Here is an 18,686-nt window from a genome sequence, read left to right as displayed (position 1 = left end):
TGCGGCGTACGCGAGACGCACCCCGGAAGTTGGAGAGACGAACGCGAACGGAGTTACACTTGTCACCGCCATGAATGTAATACTGTCGTCAATAGGCAAAATAAATGCATAACTACATTGAGCTTTAAAATCCCACAACGAGGTGTTTTCGAGGAGCAGGGGGGAATTTCGGTTTGTTTAGTTCTCTGCATTTGAAAAACATAGGAAAAAATCATTGAGAAACGATGGTAAAAGGTGGTCTTCTCTGTAACATGTACTTTCGCATCTCATACATGAAGCTATTGTTGAAAAACTATTAATTACTACCTGGCTCCACATGCTTACATGTCCTCCACGCTGTACTTGTACGCCTCCTCCTCTACCGCCTTCTTCTTGCTCATCGTTTCGAACCAGCGCTTTTCGAACCCGTTCGATCGGTCCACACCGTCCCATCGATAGCCGGGCCGTATGCCGTACCGATTGTCCGGGAACGCACCCTGATAGACGGGCTTTTCCGGGATGCCGGCCCGCTTGTTCTCCTCCCTCCGTTTGCTGCGCAGGTACTCCAGCATTGGGTCACCTTCCCGCTCCTGCTGCTTCAGATGCTCGTCCAAGTCCTTGTCGTCGGCGTACCGTGCCAACGGTTTCTCCATCTCGCGAGCCGCCTCCTCCAGCTGCGCCCTATAATCTTCCACCTGTTTAACGCTGTTCAATCGGAAACAGAATTCAATTAAAGAAAAGGAAATGCTATCCCTTACGGGCATCCCGACTGCTTACCCCTTGCCCCAGCGCGTGTAAATTTCCTTCTTCTTCTCATCGTGCTTTCGTTTCGCCAGCTCCTCGCGCAGCTCCTTCTCCACGTCGCGGCGCCGGCCGCCCTTCTCGCGCACCACCGTTTCCGCATACCGGCCGGACATTTCGTCCGACAGCTTCATCAGCGCTTCCCTTTCCCGGGCCCGATGCTGCTCGTTTTCCTCCCGCAAGGACTTTGCGTCCTGCAGACCGGCCCGTTTGCCGTCGAGCGTTTTCGCCATCTTTTCTGCCGGCGCGTGCCTGCTGGCGGATGTGGACGGTGAGCGTGGTTCCTGCTTGATGCGGCGCTGCTCCGCTAGCTGGTTCCTTCGCGGTGGACTTTCCCGATCATGTGGTCGGGTCGATTTCCTCGGCGGCGAAAGGTCGGAGTCGGAACTTTTTCTTTCCTGCTTGATACGCACCGGAGGTGAAACCGTTCTGCTGTGGGAAGGTTGCTGCTGTCTCCTTTCGGGGCTTCGACGCGATGAGCGTCTTGGGGGACTTTCGTCTGAATCGTTGTGGCGACGTTCTCTCTTTACTGTTACGGTTTGCGATCGGCCGACTTCCGCTTCCTTTGCCCGGCTGTGGCGTGGTGGACTTTCGTCGGAATCATGCCGCCGATTGGAGGACTTTTTGCGATCGTATTCCTTTCTCCGGGGAGGGCTCTCGTCCGAATCGCTCGAACGATGCCGTACCTCTCTGTTGTCCCTTTCGCGGTATTCCTTATCCCGGTGGCGTCTGGGCGGACTTTCGATCGAATCGTGTCGTTGTTTGCGTCGCTCCGGTGCCTTTTCTTCCCTTCGCCGGGGAGGACTTTCATCTGAATCATGCTGTCGACGTTTCCGTGGTGGGCTAATATCGTTTCGTTTCTCTGTGCCCGCTTTTCTCCTGGGAGGGCTCTCATCAGAATCACCCTTTCGTCCTTTTCCTCTAGAAATGTCCTTCTCTTTGGATCTCCTTCTTCGTGGTGGACTTTCGTCTGAATCCGGATGTTTTCTCGTGTTTTTACTCGTTCCAGTTTTACGGGGAGGACTCTCATCGGAATCGTCACCTCTTCGTTTTCTTCTTACGTCATCCTTCTCTTTGGATCTCCTTCTTCGTGGTGGACTTACATCCGAATCGTAATTTTTTCTCGTACTTTCCCGTGTATCATCTTGTTTTCCCCTCTTTCTCGACACTTCCTTCTCTTTCGATCTCTCCCTTCGAGGTGGACTTTCGTCCGAGTCCTGATGATTCCTTGTACCCGTTTTACGTGGAGGACTCTCATCGGAATCGTCATCTCTATGCTTTCGTCTTTTGTCCTCCTTCTCTTTGGATCTCCCCCTTCGTGGTGGACTTTCATCCGAATCATGTGTTTTCCTGCTTTTCCCCATTGAGGATTTCCTTGGTGGACTCTCATCCGAGCCGTCCCGCTTGTTTCTCCCTCTAGACACGTCCTTCTCTTTCGACGCTCTTCTTCGAGGAGGACTTTCATCCGAATCCTTCCCTCTCCTATCCCGTCTACTGTCCTCCTGTTGACGTGGCGGGCTTTCCTCCGAGTCATACTTTCTCCTGCGTTCGGTCTTCGCTCCTTGCGCTTTAAAACTTACCCGAGCTTCAGCATTACCATTCGGCCGTTTGCTTTCGTTTGCCCGTAGCATCGCATCGAAACCACCATCGTTAGCGTTCAATGCTTTCCACTTGGCGCTACTAAAGTCCTCCTTGGCGCGCAGTTCCGGTGGCCGCTCGTCGATAATTCCCACCACCTGCGGTGCCTCTTCGTCGAGCCCGAACAGGTCCGTTTCATTGTCATCGATCCGGCTCTGCAGTGCCGATAGGTCGAGATCATCATCGACGATCACTACACTGTGGAAAACGGAATGTTTTACTCGACGTGCACACACACAACATTGACAATCTTGGCAAGCAGGCAACTCATACTTACTTGGCCTTTTTGGCCGCTTTTAGTTTGTCTTTCTTCTTCTTTTTCTTTTTCGCGTCCTTATCGTTGGAAAGATAGCGTTTGAGATACTCTTTCTGGTCGATTTTTGCTGCCATCATGCGGGATGCGGCTCACCAATTTCTACAGGACACGAATAAACAGGTAAAAACGCGCGTTGCTTGTTTACATTCGGGCAGTGACAGCTCGCAAGCTGCGTGATTGCTGTCAGATTACATCCCTTCAGAAACGACACGTTGCGGCCGCCCTTCAGAAATGACACATTTGGTGTAATTGTTCGTTGCTCATTTTTTATTTATTTCAAATGCGCTTGTTTTCATGGTCGTTTCACTTTATATTAGAAAAGTAAATGAATATGTTTATGCAGCATTTGCAAAATGTTAATCTGTTATAATTAATGCATTTGCAAAGTGTTAATGTTATCTGTTATAAATATAACGACTATTTCGTTTTGAAAGATCTTTAAACTGTTAAATTCCAAGTGAAAACTATTAAACACCTGTGCTATAATAAATAAATTTAGTGTCTCACAACAAGTACAGTATGACAACGAAAGACTGCTGCCGCTTGTTTATTGATGGTATGATCCGAACATGTATCTTATGCCAATTTTCTTTGTATGGCAGGAAACGAGTAGAAAATGCACACTGAAACGTGACCACGGGAATGGATTTCAGCGCCGTCCACCCCCTCGATTGTAGTTGGAACGTCCGCCGCCTCCACGACCGCCACCCCGGCTGCTGTACTCGTTGTCGTAGTTGTTGCGGTTGTCTCCATAGCTGGCGTTACCACCTCGGTCACCACCGCCGCCGTAACCACCGCCCCGATCGCCCCCATACCCACGGTCCGATCCTCCGTAGCCACGGTCGCTGTAGTTGCCTCCGCCGCGATGGTCACTGTAGCCGGCCCGACTGCTGCTGCCGGAATTGTTGCTGTACTGATCGCTGCCACTGCTGTAGCTGCTGCGTCCCGATCCCGATCCGTACCCGCTGTGGTTGTAATCTACAATGGAGAGAAACGCATCCGATTGAACCCAAATGTAACAAGATTTGATGGCCATTTTAACCGTACCTTGTTGAGGTTGCGACCAGCCGCCTTGAACACGACTGCCCCGGTTCTGATTGTGACCTCCACCACCTCCTCCACCTTGATGGAAGCCGCCACCGCCACCGCCACCACCCGTACCGTTTCCGGCACCATGGTTGTATCCTCCTCTGCCTCCCTGATGGTAGTTTTGACCTCCTCCCTGGTTATAGCCCTTGTTGGAGTAATTTCCCTGCTGCTGCTGTTGCTGGTGAAATCCTCCACCACCGGCATTATTACCACCGCCACGTCCGCCTCCCTAAAAATAGAAATTATCGTAAAATGAAGTAATAACTTGTTGCCTGCTGTAATATAGCAAAAATCGAATTTGTCACTCACAGCCATATCCTATGTGAGAGTAGCATAGCAAGGGCATAAAAAGGGGACATTTTAAGAAAATGATTTCTTTTGTCTAATTTTAACCTAAAAATAAGTCAATAAAATGATTAGTACATACCCTTCCACCGCCAAAACCTCCACGACCACCACCACCGCCGCCAGTGTTGCGCTGCGTTTGCCAGGACGGCATTTCCAGCGGCGGCGGATTGTGCTCGTACGCCCGTCCGCCCCTGTCCGGCACGCGCCCAATGATGTGCCGCTGGATCTTGCTCTTGGTGTTCTTGCGCACCGACGCGCTGCTCGTCTTCTCGATGATGGCGAGCGTTTCGCGGGCCGCCAGCAGCGCCGCAATGTCCGTGTCGCGCCCACCGACCTCCATCGTGTCGAGCAGTTTGCGCTTTTCCGCGTACCGGTCCGCGATCACGCCCTCCTTGTCCTTGACGCGGCTCGACCACCGGAAGCTCTGGATCGTCACGTCCAGCCGGGTGAGCAGCATCTTGCGCCGCAGATCGTACTCACTGTCCAGATCCTTCTGCAGCTTCTCCAGCTTCGCCCACTGTTCGGCCGTCAGGCGCTCCTTCGGGCTGAACAGCGGTTTGCTGAGCCGGTTCTCGCCCGCCTTCCGGATCGTCTCGTCGAGGCTCGCGTTAATGCGCTCGAACAGTGCCTTCGGGGGCACATTGTTCGGCGGCTTGCCCATGCCGAGCGTGATGCAGATGTCCTTCAGCGCGGCCGCGGTCGGCGATTCGTGCAGCGTGATGACGGTCGACTTTTCCTTCGGCTTGAGCGATTCGAGCATTTTGAACGCCATCAGCTCGTTGATCAGGTAGTCTAGCAGGAGCAGCTTCGATTCGAGCGTTTGCAACCGGTCCGACACATGGCCGGACGTGAGGCTCGCGTACGGGCAGGTGAGCTCCTTCAGAAACGCGGATAGCTCCAGTATGAACGAGCTGGCATCTTCACTCTTCCCAACGCGCTCGTCCAGCTTGCCGAGGATGCGGATCTCCTCCGTCAGCCACAGGACGATGTCCTGAAACTCGCCGCTCTGCGGCCCCGCAAAGATTGCCGTCGACGCATAGTTCTGATCGAGAAACGGTCCTTCATACCTTTGGGTGGGGGAAGAAGGGTTTTCACTGTTAGTCGCAGTTTTAGCGGTTGTACACAGACTTAGATGACTCACCCCACATTTCGCAGCTCGTAGATGAGTTGTGCCTCATCCGCAGCCATGGCCACCAGTATCAGACCTCAGCGAGAGGGAGAGCAGCAACGAAAAGCCGGCTTTTGTGACCGTACGCACGGAATGTGTCTGCACCGCACACTTTTACGCGTACAAATTTCGACGTAAAGTGAGTAATTATTAAAACAACATCCACAAACCTGTTCAAGCGAAACTGGTGCCGCAGGCTGAGGATAAACAATCGCTTTGCTTGCGTTTTCTTCGGGGAAAAAACTCTTTCTAGCCTTCACTTTGCCTTCGGCTGCCGCAAGGAGCTGAAAATGTTACTTGTCAAAGTTGTTGTTGTTTCTGTTTCCATTGCAAGAAAATCGTTTTAGGGGATATTATTTTCAAGTAAACTAGAAATGGATGTCGGATTGCACTGGACTTGGAAAATTTACAGAAATCGTAAAAAATTGGAGAATTGGTTTGTTTCAAATGATTTTTAATGCATTTAAAGGCATAGCGCGTCATGAGAGATATCTCTGCAGGCTAAATCCATACATCCAGAGTCTTTAAAATCAGAGCAAAATGCTTGGCCAACGTTTGCAGTAGCCATGACGATGAACAGCCTCCGGAATCGAATCGGATCATATCTCCATGAACTATCTCTCCCCATTAAAACTAACGAAAGAGCTCAAATACCTAAATTTTCCGCCTGTAGTGTAATTACAACATTGTCCTCTCTTTTGAATCGAATTTTGATTTTTATTTCCGTACCGTTCACATTTTATTTCCAAATCCAGATATGCGCTTCCCCAGTGCCTTGTGGTAGGCTTTAACTGTGAATAAAGCAGCACAAGACCAATCTAATGTACGGGCGGGTTATCAAACCGGCCAACCAATCAAAATGCAAACAGTAACAGAAACGCCATCATGAGACAGAACAGCCCCATCGCTTCGGACAGGGCAAATCCCAGAATGGCGTACGAGAAGAGCTGCTGCTTCAGGGATGGATTGCGCGCATAACCGACAATCAGCGATCCAAACACGGTTCCAATCCCGGCACCTAAAGGATTACACACGCAAAACAACAAATCGGCTATAAGATGATGAAGAACTACTGTAACAGAAAGGTTACAAAACCTACCCGATCCGGCGACTCCAACCGTGGCAGCGCCGGCCCCGATGAACTTGGCCGCAGAATCAATGTCTCGGGATGCTGTGCCGGTTTGGAACGAACGGATCGATGGCAACAAATCCACGGAAGTTGTGGTGTTGCGGCCAGCTGGAGACTGTCTCTCTATTGTCATGAAGCTACAGATCGGCCGGATGTGCACATTGGCTCCACTAATGGCCTGTAAGGTTTGTAAGGAAAGAGAGAAGCACAATATAGCGAAAAGAGCGTATGATTGAAACTCATCGATTTATTCTTGTTACTTACCAACTTCCGTGCAATCGCACTCACGCGAGCTGCCATCGAGATATACATGATGATGCTGCTTTTGAGGTTGGAGTTTTCAGGCTACAGATTGGGCGAAAGCAAGGATGTACAAGAATCACTTTGAATTCTGGGAAAAAGTCTTCAATCCTTACCTGTGCTGGACCGTATTCCAAAAGGTCGGATTATGCAACAGACAGCTTCTTTTGATCGAACTGCGAAAAGAGTGGTTTTTGAGCTTTTCACCGCAGGGTACTGCGATCTGCGTTGGATGCCACCAGAATTCTCCGAAATGAAAAACGCGCACACACCAGCAGCAGGCCAACACATCGACCACTTGAAGTGACAATTGATTCCTTTTGCCTAGAACTCCACCTTCAAACAATCCAGATCCAATTCAAAAACCAGACAAGAGATACATGGAAAAACCAAATTCCGGTCTTTTTAGGGCAACAACACACAATTCTTCGCAAAGATATCACACGGAGTAATCGCACACGCACCGCTCGTAACGTCCAGTTTCTACGAAATGGGCGGCTTTTGAAGACTTTGACAATTGCTACTGACAATGCTGGACGATGAAGTGGCATAGACACGTGTGACATTTCTGCATGTCAATTGGAAATGACAAAATTAAAACAATATTCCAAATTGTTCCATTTCTTGCAAATGTTGTTGGAGCTGGTACATTTCTAAATTAATTTACAATATTTTTATTTATCTCTTAACAGTATGAAATAATTATTTAAAGTTTATGCGTACAAATTTTTGTCACAACGGTCGCCGCCCGGGATGACCGCTCGAGGCGTACCACTGTGCGCTCCGAGCCATCGAATGACTCCATTTTGCACGTCTCTTTCGTCGAAACGCGTCGTCGTGTTTTCAATACGCTTCTCCTGCTCCGTTCGGCTGGGACCCAGAGCGGTGTGCCAAAACAAAGTCTCGCGCTGAAAAGAAAAGCAGCAGTTTCGCGCAACGCAACCACACGCACATCGCACGCATCGGTGCCACAATCTTCCCAAAAAGGTTAGTTTTTCCCCCTTTTCCTATTAGAAAGGGTTGCGTTTTTTGTTGTTGTTGTTGTACGAGAAAGGGTTGTTAGAAGAAATCGCAGCAGTGTGTGCAGCCAAATCACCTTTCCGACGCTGGTGGCTGTGGTGGTGGTAGTGGCGGCATTACTTATTTGCCGTCCGTCCCGGTGACAAGAGCGAAAAGGATTAGAAAAGCAAAGAAAACCTGAAGAAAAGAAAGGTAAAAGCCCGTCCCATCCACTCCAGTGTGTGGTAAAGACGCAACGAATTTGTGAAACGACCGTGAGTGCGCGTGTGTGTGTGTGTGGTGGGCTAATTTCGTTAATTTCGGAGTCTATTTGGTCGTTCGAAACGGGAAGAAAAGCGGTAGGAAAGAGTTGTGCTTCCGTCGCCGTCGGTTGTGTGTGGCTGCTGCTGCTGCAGCGTCTTCGAAGGTATTTCGGCACGAGAGAGAGAGTGAGAAAAGGAGAGCGCGTGTAGCCAGCAGCCATCAGTTTTCATTAGTCCCCGCGTGTTGGTGTGTGTGTGTTGTGTCTAGTTGTATAATTTCTAACGATAAGCGGATTCTAGTGCAATTCGTGGTGGTGTGGAAAGGCCCCCCGAAAACGTGCCAAAACGTGCCGCAAAATTGTGGAATGTGCTTTCGGCGGATGCGTTAGTTTTCTATTTCGCTTCTGTGTGTTAACAACAACAAAAAGTGCAGTGCAAATACGACACACAACCCCCGCCCCACAAACACGCATCCGCGAAGGTTGCAAAGCGCGTGAAAGTAAGCTAAATCACACTGCTCGCGAACTCGTCTAGGCTGTATATGTGTGTGTGTTGGTGTGTTGTGTAGTAAAAAAGGGGCAACATTTTGCATGGAGAAAACACTGCTTTTTGGAGGTCTTATTACACATAGAGCAAAAGGAATCGATGATGCGCCGGCAGCATTGTGTTGTGAGGTTTAGAAATTCACACTTCCCAAGAAACGACAGCGCGTCATCCACATTCGTTGCTCGGGAATCAAACGGAACGGTTTCTTTCCGGTATTGCTTCCCCTGCCTTTGCTTCTGTGTGTGTTCATTTTCATCCGTGATTGCGTGCAACGGCTGCCCCAACCACCCAGCCACACATCTGTCCAATTGTTCTCCAACCAAACAAATGAAAAAAATGGGCGAAAGAGAGCAAAGCAGGCTGTTTACTTTTTATGGTTTTTTGTGCAACGGCAGCCATCACCATCATCATCATTCACTTGACACACCAACTCAATGCCGCGTGTGAGAGAGAGAGAGAGAGAAAAAAAAAAAGAGAGGGAGAGGTTTATAACTATCTACCCCGAAATAATGAAACTAACGCCGTTGATGCACGCAGCATACAGAGGAAGCATATATTATTTGCGCAAACATACCGGCCAACGGAGCGCTAAATGCAGGCCGGGGACAGTACGCGAGCAAACGATGATTTTGCTATCAATATGTTTTGACCTTTTCAGCACGAATTCAGCACTCCGAATTCATAACCTAACCTAAGCAAAAGGGTCTCTCTCTCTTTCCTCTCCCCATTATTGCACGTTCGGTCACAAATATTGGTAATGGTGCGCGCAAAAACATGGTGGAAGGATGTCGAAACATGGGCCCAAGAAAGTCGAACAAACAACAAGACAACAACACAAAAAAAAAAACAGTAAAATAAACGCAACCCAAAGGACCTTGGACGGTGGTGATTTCAATTCACCACACATACACACACACACACCGCACGTACTAGTCGGAGTCGGTCTGTGCAGCACTTCCTTTCTCTTCTGCGCTGCGTTTTCCATCCAGCCCCCGCGGAGGGGTTACGGAGGGTTTTCAACGCTCAAGTCACGGCGGTCTTGAAACAAATGCAAAGAGTAGAGAGACACATTACACAATGCGTCCATCCGTCGCAACAAAAGCGTAGGTGCACCCACAGACGGACGGCACGCACACAGACACACAGAAACAGACGTAAACGGACAAAAATCGTAACGCGATGGATGCACGTCGTGTTCGGGCGCAATGTCATTCGATGCGAAGAGAGACAAACGGCGACGCATGTAACAACAGATATGCACACACACACGCACACAGGCACACACTTAGGCAGAAACAGTGGGAACCAAAGCCGTCATCGTCATGATGGTGCATCACACACAGCAAGATGTATATCGTCTCCCAATGTTTGTGTCTCCCTCACTCTCTCTCTCTGTGTACTTTTTCTTGCCAGTTTCTTCGGCATTCAACATTGCGCGGCGGTGGCGGTGGCGAAGACGGTTAGAGCATAGTTGGCGTTGGTACAAACAACAACAAAAAAAACGCACTCATACGAGGAGAGTGGGGATGGAAGGGCCAAATGTATTTTGCACTGCAGCGCGCACACATAGACACACAAAACAAAAATAAAAAAATCTTTTCTAGTTCGGTCTAGCGGTAATGCCTGCTGCTGTTGGGTGCAGTCTTGCGGTGGTCCGGTGGCATCTTCTTCAACCCAACACACAGACACACGTTGTCCGTAGTAGTGATGGGGAAAATGAAGTTTCCGTCGGAATCGATTCCGGCTAGCTTTGAAGTTTTCTGGAATCGATTCGAGGAATTGGTTCCGGAATCGAAATCGACTTCGGAATCGGAGTCGGTTACGGCATCTCCAATAGAATAGGCGTTTGAGTCCAATGATGCTACGTATTGATAGCCGCAAAGAATCCAAATTTACTAGTAAACGATCCATTCTAATGGAGATTCTCAGGCTGATTTCGATTCTAAAACTGTTTATTTCAGTTCAAGAACTGATTCTTATTCTGGAGCTAATTACATTTCTGGAGTCAATCCTGAATTCCGTTACCGGGCGATTCCCAGGTTGATTCCAATTCCGGGGTCAAATCTGATTCCGGAGTTGAATCCGATTCCTGAATAGATTCCTGAATAGAGCCGTATCCGGAGTTGGCTTCAGAATCGGCTCCAGAGTCTACCCCGGAATCGTTTTCGGAATCGACTCCGGAATCGGCTCCGGAGTCAACTCCGGAGTCGTATCCGCAGTCAACTCCGGAATCGGCTCCGGAGTGAACTTTGCAATCGGCTCCGGAGTCATCTCTGGAATCGGAATCGATCCCTACATCAGAATCGGCTTCGTAGTCAACTCCAGAATCGACTCCGGAGTCAACTCCAGAATCGGCTCCGGAGTCAACTCCAGAATCGGGTCCTAAAGACGTCTGTTCTGATTGAAGGTTTTATTGCAACTAACTAATCCTTAACTACGTTCATAGACTACTGTGAACTGTGTTCAATCTACAACGATTGCTAGATTACAACAGATCCGGAGTCATCTTCGGAATGGGAATCGATCCCTACATCAGAATCGGCTCCGGAATTGATTCCGAATACGGAATCGGAATCGGGTAGGTCCGATTCCGAGCTCCCACCACTAGTCCGTAGCCAGCGAAGTCAGGTTTGCTTTTTGTGGTGGCCGTTGTTTTTGTGTGGTTTATTAGCTTCGATCGAAAATGCAATGGATGGTTGTGGCATGCTGTGGGGTGGGTGCACGGGAAGACACTTTTTGCTGTTGTTGTTGTGCAGCAGCAGTTGTGTCTCGGTAGTGTGTACCTCGCGGACAATCGATCGGCGGGTCGAAGTTGGCTGAGGGATTTTACAACTGTCTTTTCTTCCTTGTTTTGGAAAGAACATCTAAAATAAGATCAATGGTTTTAGTGTGTGTGAGTGACAAAAGAAAGATTTTTCGCATAGAAACTTTAGTGATTTATCGATTTTCTTGAGGACCTAAAATAGTGAAGAAATTGGCTAAATGGATGTTAAACATTTGTGTAAAATTTGATTTACTGTTTTAAATGCAAAAGAAAAGCGACACTTTTGCTTGTTCGTCAAAAAGAATAGTTTCATCCATTTCCGCTGAATTGTTATTTCAACCCCCACTCCAGGCGGATGAAACTATTTCGAAACTGGAAGGAACTAGCCACTTCAAAGGTGACTGTGTGGCAACATAGAAGATAAAACGAAAGAGAGAGCAAGATAGGAGGAAAAGTAAGATCAGATTGAACCGCGAATATAGAACCCCACACAGCATGGAAGAACGGTATCCATGTGCTGTACAGATTTCTCTGCTGATTCTCTGCTGTTGTGTGAGAGGAGCCGAATAAAAAAATAATAACAATAATGGTCTAATATCCACCCCAATGTTCTTCGTGTGCCGGCAAAGAACGAAGCAAAACAAAAACGGATAAATGGTCCGATCAAAGCGGAAGAGGTTGTGAAACCGGCATCGGCGGCGGCAGCAATATGAATGCGCGAATATGCTGTGGAGAGAAGGCCCTCTAAGAGTAATCGGGGATCGGGCCCAACTTTTTGTTTCTTTCTTTTTTTTTTAGAAAACTCAAGAAGCTGTCCCAGAAACTCATAGCAGGCCGAGGGGAGAAGTGGCCGACCGTTCGCGCTAGCCTTTCTAATTCTTCTCTTCAATTGGGGCCAAACCTTCTTGGAATGAAATGCAACGTTTGATCACGGCGACGACGGCTGGGTTCTTAAGCGGAAGGCACAACACCGCGTTTGGGTCGCAATTGCCAACCTACGAATTGAGAGGGAGATGGGGGGGATTTTATTAGCTGGTTAGCATTGCCTGAGACAACCTCCAGTACAGAACCAGATGCCTCTTACAGTACCAGCCGCCGGAGGTGTCGTGTGTTTGTGCAAAATTGTTCAATTTTGGGCTCGATTGGCCTTTTCTCTTCCCTTTCTCTTGCTCTGTTTAAGGCGATACATGGGAATTGAATGAGAAGGTCCGATTAAAAACAAACGCGCCCGCCACACAAAGCTGTGTGTTTGTGTGTGCTCTTAGATGAGCTGTGCAAGAAATGGCAAAATAAAACAGCCCCACACTCGCTTTTGTGGGTAAGGCTCTTCTCCCCCCCCCCCCCTTCCATTAATGTGGTCCTCCCCCCCCTCCACCCGAAATGGTGAAAAACGAGGTCAAACCACGTTGCGCGAGTGATTGGCGGTAGAGTGGAGCCTCCCGGCGCAAGCGGCTGCTTGTTGTGGTTGTTGTTTGACTGCGCGGAATCGTTTTTTTATATCATAGAGCAGCTGTGTGTGTGTGTGCAAAACCGACAAATCCAAAAGGGAAAACATATCTCTTTTTTATTTGTGTGTGGGGAACTTGCATGTCGTTTCGTGGAGGGTAGGGGGGGATGAGAAGGTGCATTCTGCATTTTTTTTTTTTTCATTTTATATCGTACGTATTTCTTTAATAGTTTTTCTTTGTTGCTTTTTATATGTCTTTTTAGATTGAATCCCGCTTTTCGTTCGCTGGTTTTTGGTTTCCATCCGTTTTAGTGGTTTAGTTTTGTTTCCCTCCCCGAAGCACGACAGTTAAAGCGCCGCAGAAAAAAGGAAAAACATGGCCGATCAACAGCAGTACTTCCTCAAGTGGAATGACTTCCAGACGAACATGGTGACATCATTCCGTCATCTACGGAACGAGAAAAGCTTTACAGATGTAAGTGGCGTTTTGCGCTTTGCCCGCGGCTATGTTCTCTCCGTATTATATTATAATTCTTTTTGTTCCCTTTTTAGGTGACACTAGCGTGTGAGGGACAGACGTGCAAAGCTCACAAGATGGTCCTGTCAGCCTGTAGTCCATATTTCAAATCACTGCTGGAGGTACGTTCTCGACTTACAATCGCACAGCGCAGTCCCAATCAATTCGCATTCCCTCTCTCTCTCTCTTTTGTTGCAGGAAAATCCCTCCAAACACCCGATCATCATCCTGAAAGACGTGTCCTACAACCATCTGCAGGCGATCCTCGAGTTTATGTACGCGGGCGAGGTGAACGTGTCGCAGGAGCAGCTCCCAACGTTCCTCAAGACCGCCGACCGACTGAAAGTGAAGGGGCTGGCGGAAACGCCGACAAATATCAAGCGGGAAGGTTGATTTTCCACACCTTCACACGGATGGGCGGCGGCGGCGGCGGCATATGCTGTGTTGCTGTGTTGGCTAGGGGGATGGGGGACAACAAGCCACCACCTCCATCTCATGCTCCGTGTGCTGTTTTTTTCTCTTCCTTTTTATTATCAAAAAGAACTCTTTTATATATATACACAAATACACACACACACACACATATTATATATATACAAATCACACCAACACGGAAACCACGAGACATAATTAGCTATAAATAGTGAAGAAACGAAAGCAAGCGGTGGAAGCAAAGATGATGCTGATGATGATTGTTTAGAATCGTGAAAATTCCCCGTCGGTGCAAGAAAACGGCGTTTGCAAAAGATTGCAATATCTTATTTTCGTTTCGTTTTTTCCCCTCTACTGTTCCCTTCCCTGTTTAATTGCACCTTAGCCCAAACCATCACGTGCGCCTGCCAGACGAACGTGTTGTGATGTTGATGGCGGCGGTGATTTGTTAAAACGGGATGCGCGCAGGAGTGATGTTACTAAAACGCGCGCGCGTGGATATGTTGCTGCCGCGTCCGTTTTCTCCCTACCCCCCTCACCCTCCCCCCCTGCTAGAAGCATATTAAATTTGTAGGAGAAAAGGAGCGAGAGCTGTTGACCGACCGACCGACCGTCGTCCGATGGTGTGTGTATGGGGTGTGATGGTCAGATTGATAGGAGAGAGCAATTATTAGAACGATAGGCAAATAAAACTAATTTAGTGTAGCCACTCCAATACCGCGCCTGCGAGAGATAGAGCAAGAAGCTTCCGGAATGTGTGTTGAGGTTTAATGACAAGGACTAGAGAAGTTGAAGGATATGCAACAAACAGTACAGGAAAGTGTGAGGGACCGAAAGAAAGTTAGTATGTACCGTTTAGAGCTCTACAATTAAGGAGAAACGCAGCAGGCAAGGTACCAGCAACAAATGCGGACGATCAGAAAGAGGGAGAGAGAGAAGGAAACAAGAGCCGCATATTACTATAGTGATTAACTCGCACAGCCGCCTACTGGACACACGTGTGAAGAAAGCGTTGCGAAGAAAACGGAAAGCGAAACGAGCAAGACGACACCAGGAATGTATAGTTCCACCAGTAGTACGGGGAGAAAAGACAAGGAAAGCAAAATGTGAGTTTGCAATTGATTTCTTTTTTTTTTTTTTTTAATTTTGATTTTACCATCTTCAAGACACAGTAACTTTTAATCTTACAATCGTTTGCTGCATACATGCCGCATACGTACACTAAAGCAGAATTTATGCTACAATTGGTGATGAATTAATTGCACACACACAATAGAGCAAAACACAGACACTTCACCATTCACCCCTCCCAAACCATCCGTTGATCAGTTAGTTATCTATCAATTGCTATCAAAAGCGTTAGCCCGTTTATTAGTTTCTTCCTCCCGCAACAGCCAGCCTCCCTTCTTTCCTCCCCCTGTAGCGCAGTTCATATAAATGCCCATCTTGCTTAATATGCCGGGCAAAAAGGCCTTAGAACGCATCATAGAGAGAGAGAGAGACAGTGAAAGAATATGTGTATGCGATAGTGGACAGCGAGAAAGAGAGGTGCGTGTGGACGTGTGCGCGTGTGTGTGTGTGTTTATATGATAAGACAAATAAGCACCGCATAATTACCATTTATTCCAAATGAAAAGCTGTACAATAACTTCCGAATGTAGAATTATTGTTTGTTTTTGTTTTTTCTTTCTTTTTTTCTGTTTCACTCCGTAGTCTCTGTGTGTGTGTGTGTGTTTTGTAAGCCAAGGGTAATAGTTTTGGTTACCTTTTTCTCACTATTTGTCGTTACTCACTGTTAGAGGTTTTTTGTTTGTTTGCTGGTATTTCAACACTTTTGCTCAATTTATGTTACCCTCTTCACATGGGACGGTAGAACTACTGGTGCTACCTACCAACGCCACACGGATAATGCCTTCTTTCTTATTAGATTTAACCAATCCGTTCAATTCAAACTACTTTTGGCCACAAGGAGGCATATGGTACGCGTATTAAAAAGAGGGAAAAACTTGTACGCAAGGATACTATGAATATTCGGGGCTTTCTCTTCGTTTCCATCATGTTTGCGAGATGAAATGTACATATATAAATATTATAGCACGATCTTGTTGCGGAAAGCCGAAGTAAAACTGTGCAGATGGCACCAGGCCCCAATTTTCAAACACACTAAAAAGCAAAAGAAGGATGTCCGCAAGGAAGAGATTTGATTAGAGAAAGGTGTTATTTTCAACTCCAAATGATATGACCCTGTAGAGACGCTACATAACCTTCCTAATTGCTAGCATTCTGTGGTGCTGTGGCGTTAGTCCTCTGTTAATTGAATTATTCCGGATCAACTGAGTTCGATCTGCTCTGTCGGTTGACGCCAAGATCTGTGAATATGTTAGGCTGACCTTTAACTGATATATCTAATCACTTTCCGTTGCAGTATCGTAACACCAGAAGCAACACACACACACAGCACCCTTACTCCTATTACGTTTCTTTGTTAGCACTATTATTACTAATTCTGCAGGCGCGCGCGCGCGAAATACATTTTGTAGGAAGTAAATAATTACACACACACGCCCGACGTGATGCCGTTGTCGATGTCTCATTCCGACCATCCGAACATCTCCTGCTGAGTGAGCGGTGGTGCTGCCAATTACACAATGAAGTGGAAATTAGAAACGTGTCCGTATTCCTCAAAGTACGGTGGTGTCGCGTCTGCTCAGTTTGCTTCCCACAGAGGACTGAGGCAATGGGGATAGCCTTTCATGTATCCTGTACAGCGTGGCCTTAGAAGGTGTGATAAGACGAGCAGGCATCGACACGCGAGGTATACCATCTTCTGGCCCTCCATCCAACTCCTGGACAACGCAGACGACATTGACATTATTGCGATCAACAAGAGAGGATGGCTGTGGAAACGCATGCTGGACTTAAGTCAGAAGCTCAGCGGGTTGGACTCCAGATCAACACGTCAAAGACGAAGTACATGCAGGGAATAGGGCCTAGGGATAACACTCCAGATACTTTTCCCTTTATCAGCATGGATGACGATGAGGTACTGGAGGAGGTAGGTTCTTTTGTATACCTAGGATCCCAATTCACATGTGACTCTGACATATCCTTGGAAATTCGGAGGCGCATTCTCGCTGGAAAATCGCACCTTCTGCAGTCTACGTAAGTGGCTGCGATCTGGTCGGTTCTCCAGGCGATCGGGCCCGTTGTACGCTACGGACATGAGACATGAACCTTACTGGAAGGCAAGGCGATCTACGTGCACTTGGTGTTTTTGAAAGCAAGGTACAAAATGACCACGATGAGCTGTACGAGCTGCTAGGTGATCCCCCGATTGGAATCCTGGTGAAAATCGAGCCACTTAGATGGCTGGGATATATAGCGAGGAGGCCTGTTAGCTCCTCCAGCCAGGGAGGTCATCAAAAGGGACCCAACGGGCACGCGGAGGAGAGAGGCACAGCGAGTACGGTAGCTTGACCAGGTCGAGGCAAACTTGCGGAGGATCGGAGGATCTCGAGTTGGAGATCTGCAGCACATGACCGGGCGTTATGGCGCAACATTCTGGCGCAACGGTACGAGTCGACCTAGAGCCGTCGGTCCCTGTCCGTTATTGTTTATATAGAAATATTTTTCTTGTTTGAGCATTCGATTTTTTTATTACCTAATTATGTATACAAATATGCACCTTACGTAAAGCTAGGGTCTTAACAATTCACGGTAAATAATATCTGGATATGTATTGGCACAGTGCAAACACTAACATTGCGTCCTCGAAACAACACACCTCTAAGCGTAAAAAAACATCTCCCATCGTGGAATGATGGTTCCCGGGGGGTTGAGAAGAGGGACATTTACCCACTGCCCCGTTGCAGCTCCAGCTCCCGGTACGCCTTCTCGAGCATCCGTTTCTTCCAGCTCTGGTACGGTTCGATCTTTTCCGGACTCGCGTGCTTCCGTGCCGCACTGCTCCCACCACCATTGGCCTGTTCCTCCTCTTCGCCCCTTGCTGCCAGCTCCTTCACCACAACGCCCCTGGTATTCGCTCCCTTCGGTCCCATATCGGCCGCACCGGTGGCGAGAAATTTCTCCCAATTCTTCTCCAGCATGCTCCACTGGGCCGGCTTGAGATGGCTGAACGGTAGCAGCTTCGTTTTGGGCGGTTTCACCTTCTGCCGCTTGCACGCCTGAAACACGGCCATCGTCGCGTACTGCGGGTGGCTAAAATCGATCCCGGCGCCGCCCTGTCCGGCGTACTGTTTGTACGCTTCGAGCAGTGTGGCCGCTTCCTGCTGCACCTGGGTAACGCCCACCTGCACACAGATCTCCCCGATGCCGAGCGTTTTGTTAATGTCCAGAACCTTCTCCAGCGTGCGGCGTCCGTTCGCGTACGCCGTTTTCCTCAGGCCGGACAGCTTCAGCGCCGTGTCGGTGTCGAACGGCAGCCCGAGCAGGCTGGAGGCAAGGTCGATACAGATCGTTGCCTTGGCGTAGTCGCCCAGGGTGCTCATCATGCCGCTGGACGAGCGTATCTCCAGCAGGCGCTGCAGTTCCGTCGCTTTACTGAGAAACGGAGACAGGACGGACGTTAATACACACCTTTTTTGCTCTTGTTTATGCAGTAACATTGTGAAATAACTTACGGCGCAAGGGACTCATAGTTGGCGAGGCCTAGCTTTTGAACAAGCTGAAGCAACAGTTTATTATCGCCGGTGGCCATCGTTTCACTCTTTTTCCTTTTTTACGATCGCAACCCTTGTTTACACACACGCAACACGCTCCCGTCCGTTCCGGCGAAGCTGATGATCGTGTGCGTGCGTGTGTTGTGTCGCTGTTGCACCACGCACCAGTTTGGCGCGAATTTGAACGTCAAACTGTGGCCTGCTGCTGCTGCTGCCGAACCCGCACGATGACAGATCGAAGCAAGAATCAAAACAAAGGAGGCCATTTCTG

The 18,686-nt window shown here is 48.4% G+C and overlaps 5 protein-coding genes across 7 annotated transcripts; 1 reads left to right on the top strand and 4 right to left on the bottom strand.

Annotated features, from left to right (window-relative positions):
- Positions 1 to 214: 214 nt before the first annotated feature.
- LOC120955233 (BUD13 homolog) lies at positions 215 to 2,898 on the bottom strand. The gene is made up of 3 exons (XM_040375919.2): positions 2,696 to 2,898; positions 757 to 2,616; positions 215 to 684 (listed from the first exon to the last, which is right to left on the bottom strand). The coding sequence occupies exons 1-3, from the start codon at positions 2,809 to 2,811 to the stop codon at positions 321 to 323; spliced, it is 2,340 nt and encodes a 779-aa protein (XP_040231853.2). The 5' UTR covers positions 2,812 to 2,898; the 3' UTR covers positions 215 to 320.
- Positions 2,899 to 3,247: 349 nt separating this feature from the next.
- On the bottom strand, positions 3,248 to 5,625 carry LOC120955234 (protein FAM98A-like). Its single transcript, XM_040375921.2, has 4 exons — positions 5,313 to 5,625; positions 4,251 to 5,238; positions 3,782 to 4,052; positions 3,248 to 3,712 (listed from the first exon to the last, which is right to left on the bottom strand). The coding sequence occupies exons 1-4, from the start codon at positions 5,357 to 5,359 to the stop codon at positions 3,384 to 3,386; spliced, it is 1,635 nt and encodes a 544-aa protein (XP_040231855.2). The 5' UTR covers positions 5,360 to 5,625; the 3' UTR covers positions 3,248 to 3,383.
- A 408-nt stretch (positions 5,626 to 6,033) lies between these two features.
- On the bottom strand, positions 6,034 to 7,286 carry LOC120956746 (ATP synthase lipid-binding protein, mitochondrial-like). The gene is made up of 4 exons (XM_040378462.2): positions 6,885 to 7,286; positions 6,733 to 6,813; positions 6,439 to 6,646; positions 6,034 to 6,357 (listed from the first exon to the last, which is right to left on the bottom strand). The coding sequence occupies exons 2-4, from the start codon at positions 6,778 to 6,780 to the stop codon at positions 6,194 to 6,196; spliced, it is 420 nt and encodes a 139-aa protein (XP_040234396.2). The 5' UTR covers positions 6,781 to 6,813; positions 6,885 to 7,286; the 3' UTR covers positions 6,034 to 6,193.
- A 271-nt stretch (positions 7,287 to 7,557) lies between these two features.
- LOC120956747 (longitudinals lacking protein-like) lies at positions 7,558 to 16,305 on the top strand. 3 transcript variants are annotated; one of them, XM_040378463.2, is made up of 4 exons: positions 7,558 to 7,755; positions 13,051 to 13,262; positions 13,340 to 13,426; positions 13,503 to 16,305. In XM_040378463.2, exons 2-4 carry the CDS (start codon positions 13,164 to 13,166, stop codon positions 13,695 to 13,697), a joined length of 381 nt encoding a protein of 126 aa, XP_040234397.1. In that variant the 5' UTR covers positions 7,558 to 7,755; positions 13,051 to 13,163; the 3' UTR covers positions 13,698 to 16,305. The 3 variants fall into 3 exon arrangements, with proteins under 3 accessions (XP_040234397.1, XP_049466210.1, XP_040234398.1); XM_049610253.1 differs by lacking the exon at positions 7,558 to 7,755 and adding an exon at positions 7,831 to 7,980; XM_040378464.2 differs by lacking the exon at positions 7,558 to 7,755 and adding an exon at positions 8,235 to 8,529.
- On the bottom strand, positions 14,859 to 18,683 carry LOC120958506 (origin recognition complex subunit 6). The gene is made up of 2 exons (XM_040381355.2): positions 18,377 to 18,683; positions 14,859 to 18,296 (listed from the first exon to the last, which is right to left on the bottom strand). Exons 1-2 carry the CDS (start codon positions 18,451 to 18,453, stop codon positions 17,588 to 17,590), a joined length of 786 nt encoding a protein of 261 aa, XP_040237289.2. The 5' UTR covers positions 18,454 to 18,683; the 3' UTR covers positions 14,859 to 17,587.
- Positions 18,684 to 18,686: the final 3 nt, after the last annotated feature.

The sequence above is a fragment of the Anopheles coluzzii genome, chromosome 3 (genome assembly GCF_943734685.1).
Source record: "Anopheles coluzzii chromosome 3, AcolN3, whole genome shotgun sequence".
Taxonomy (NCBI): Eukaryota; Metazoa; Arthropoda; class Insecta; order Diptera; family Culicidae; genus Anopheles; species Anopheles coluzzii.
The sequence above is the reverse complement of the archived record's forward strand: the minus strand, read 5'-3'. Positions and strand labels throughout refer to the sequence as shown.

Excerpts from the sequence above, each read along its gene's own strand:
- LOC120955233 (XM_040375919.2), bottom strand. The coding sequence starts at position 2,811 with ATGATGGCAGCAAAAATCGACCAGAAAGAGTATCTCAAACGCTATCTT. Across the intron at positions 2,617-2,695 it reads AAAGCGGCCAAAAAGGCCAA|TGTAGTGATCGTCGATGATG; the intron begins GTAAGTATGAGT and ends CGTTTTCCACAG. Across the intron at positions 685-756 it reads TACACGCGCTGGGGCAAGGG|CGTTAAACAGGTGGAAGATT; the intron begins GTAAGCAGTCGG and ends CCGATTGAACAG.
- LOC120955234 (XM_040375921.2), bottom strand. The coding sequence starts at position 5,359 with ATGGCTGCGGATGAGGCACAACTCATCTACGAGCTGCGAAATGTGGG. Across the intron at positions 5,239-5,312 it reads TACGAGCTGCGAAATGTGGG|GTATGAAGGACCGTTTCTCG; the intron begins GTGAGTCATCTA and ends CCCCACCCAAAG. Across the intron at positions 4,053-4,250 it reads GAGGTTTTGGCGGTGGAAGG|GGAGGCGGACGTGGCGGTGG; the intron begins GTATGTACTAAT and ends TTCTATTTTTAG.
- LOC120956746 (XM_040378462.2), bottom strand. The coding sequence starts at position 6,780 with ATGTATATCTCGATGGCAGCTCGCGTGAGTGCGATTGCACGGAAGTTG. Across the intron at positions 6,647-6,732 it reads GTGCGATTGCACGGAAGTTG|GCCATTAGTGGAGCCAATGT; the intron begins GTAAGTAACAAG and ends CAAACCTTACAG. Across the intron at positions 6,358-6,438 it reads GGTTGGAGTCGCCGGATCGG|GTGCCGGGATTGGAACCGTG; the intron begins GTAGGTTTTGTA and ends GTAATCCTTTAG.
- LOC120956747 (XM_040378463.2), top strand. The coding sequence starts at position 13,164 with ATGGCCGATCAACAGCAGTACTTCCTCAAGTGGAATGACTTCCAGACG. Across the intron at positions 13,263-13,339 it reads ACGAGAAAAGCTTTACAGAT|GTGACACTAGCGTGTGAGGG; the intron begins GTAAGTGGCGTT and ends TTCCCTTTTTAG. Across the intron at positions 13,427-13,502 it reads ATTTCAAATCACTGCTGGAG|GAAAATCCCTCCAAACACCC; the intron begins GTACGTTCTCGA and ends CTTTTGTTGCAG.
- LOC120958506 (XM_040381355.2), bottom strand. The coding sequence starts at position 18,453 with ATGGCCACCGGCGATAATAAACTGTTGCTTCAGCTTGTTCAAAAGCTA. Across the intron at positions 18,297-18,376 it reads AACTATGAGTCCCTTGCGCC|TAAAGCGACGGAACTGCAGC; the intron begins GTAAGTTATTTC and ends TCCGTTTCTCAG.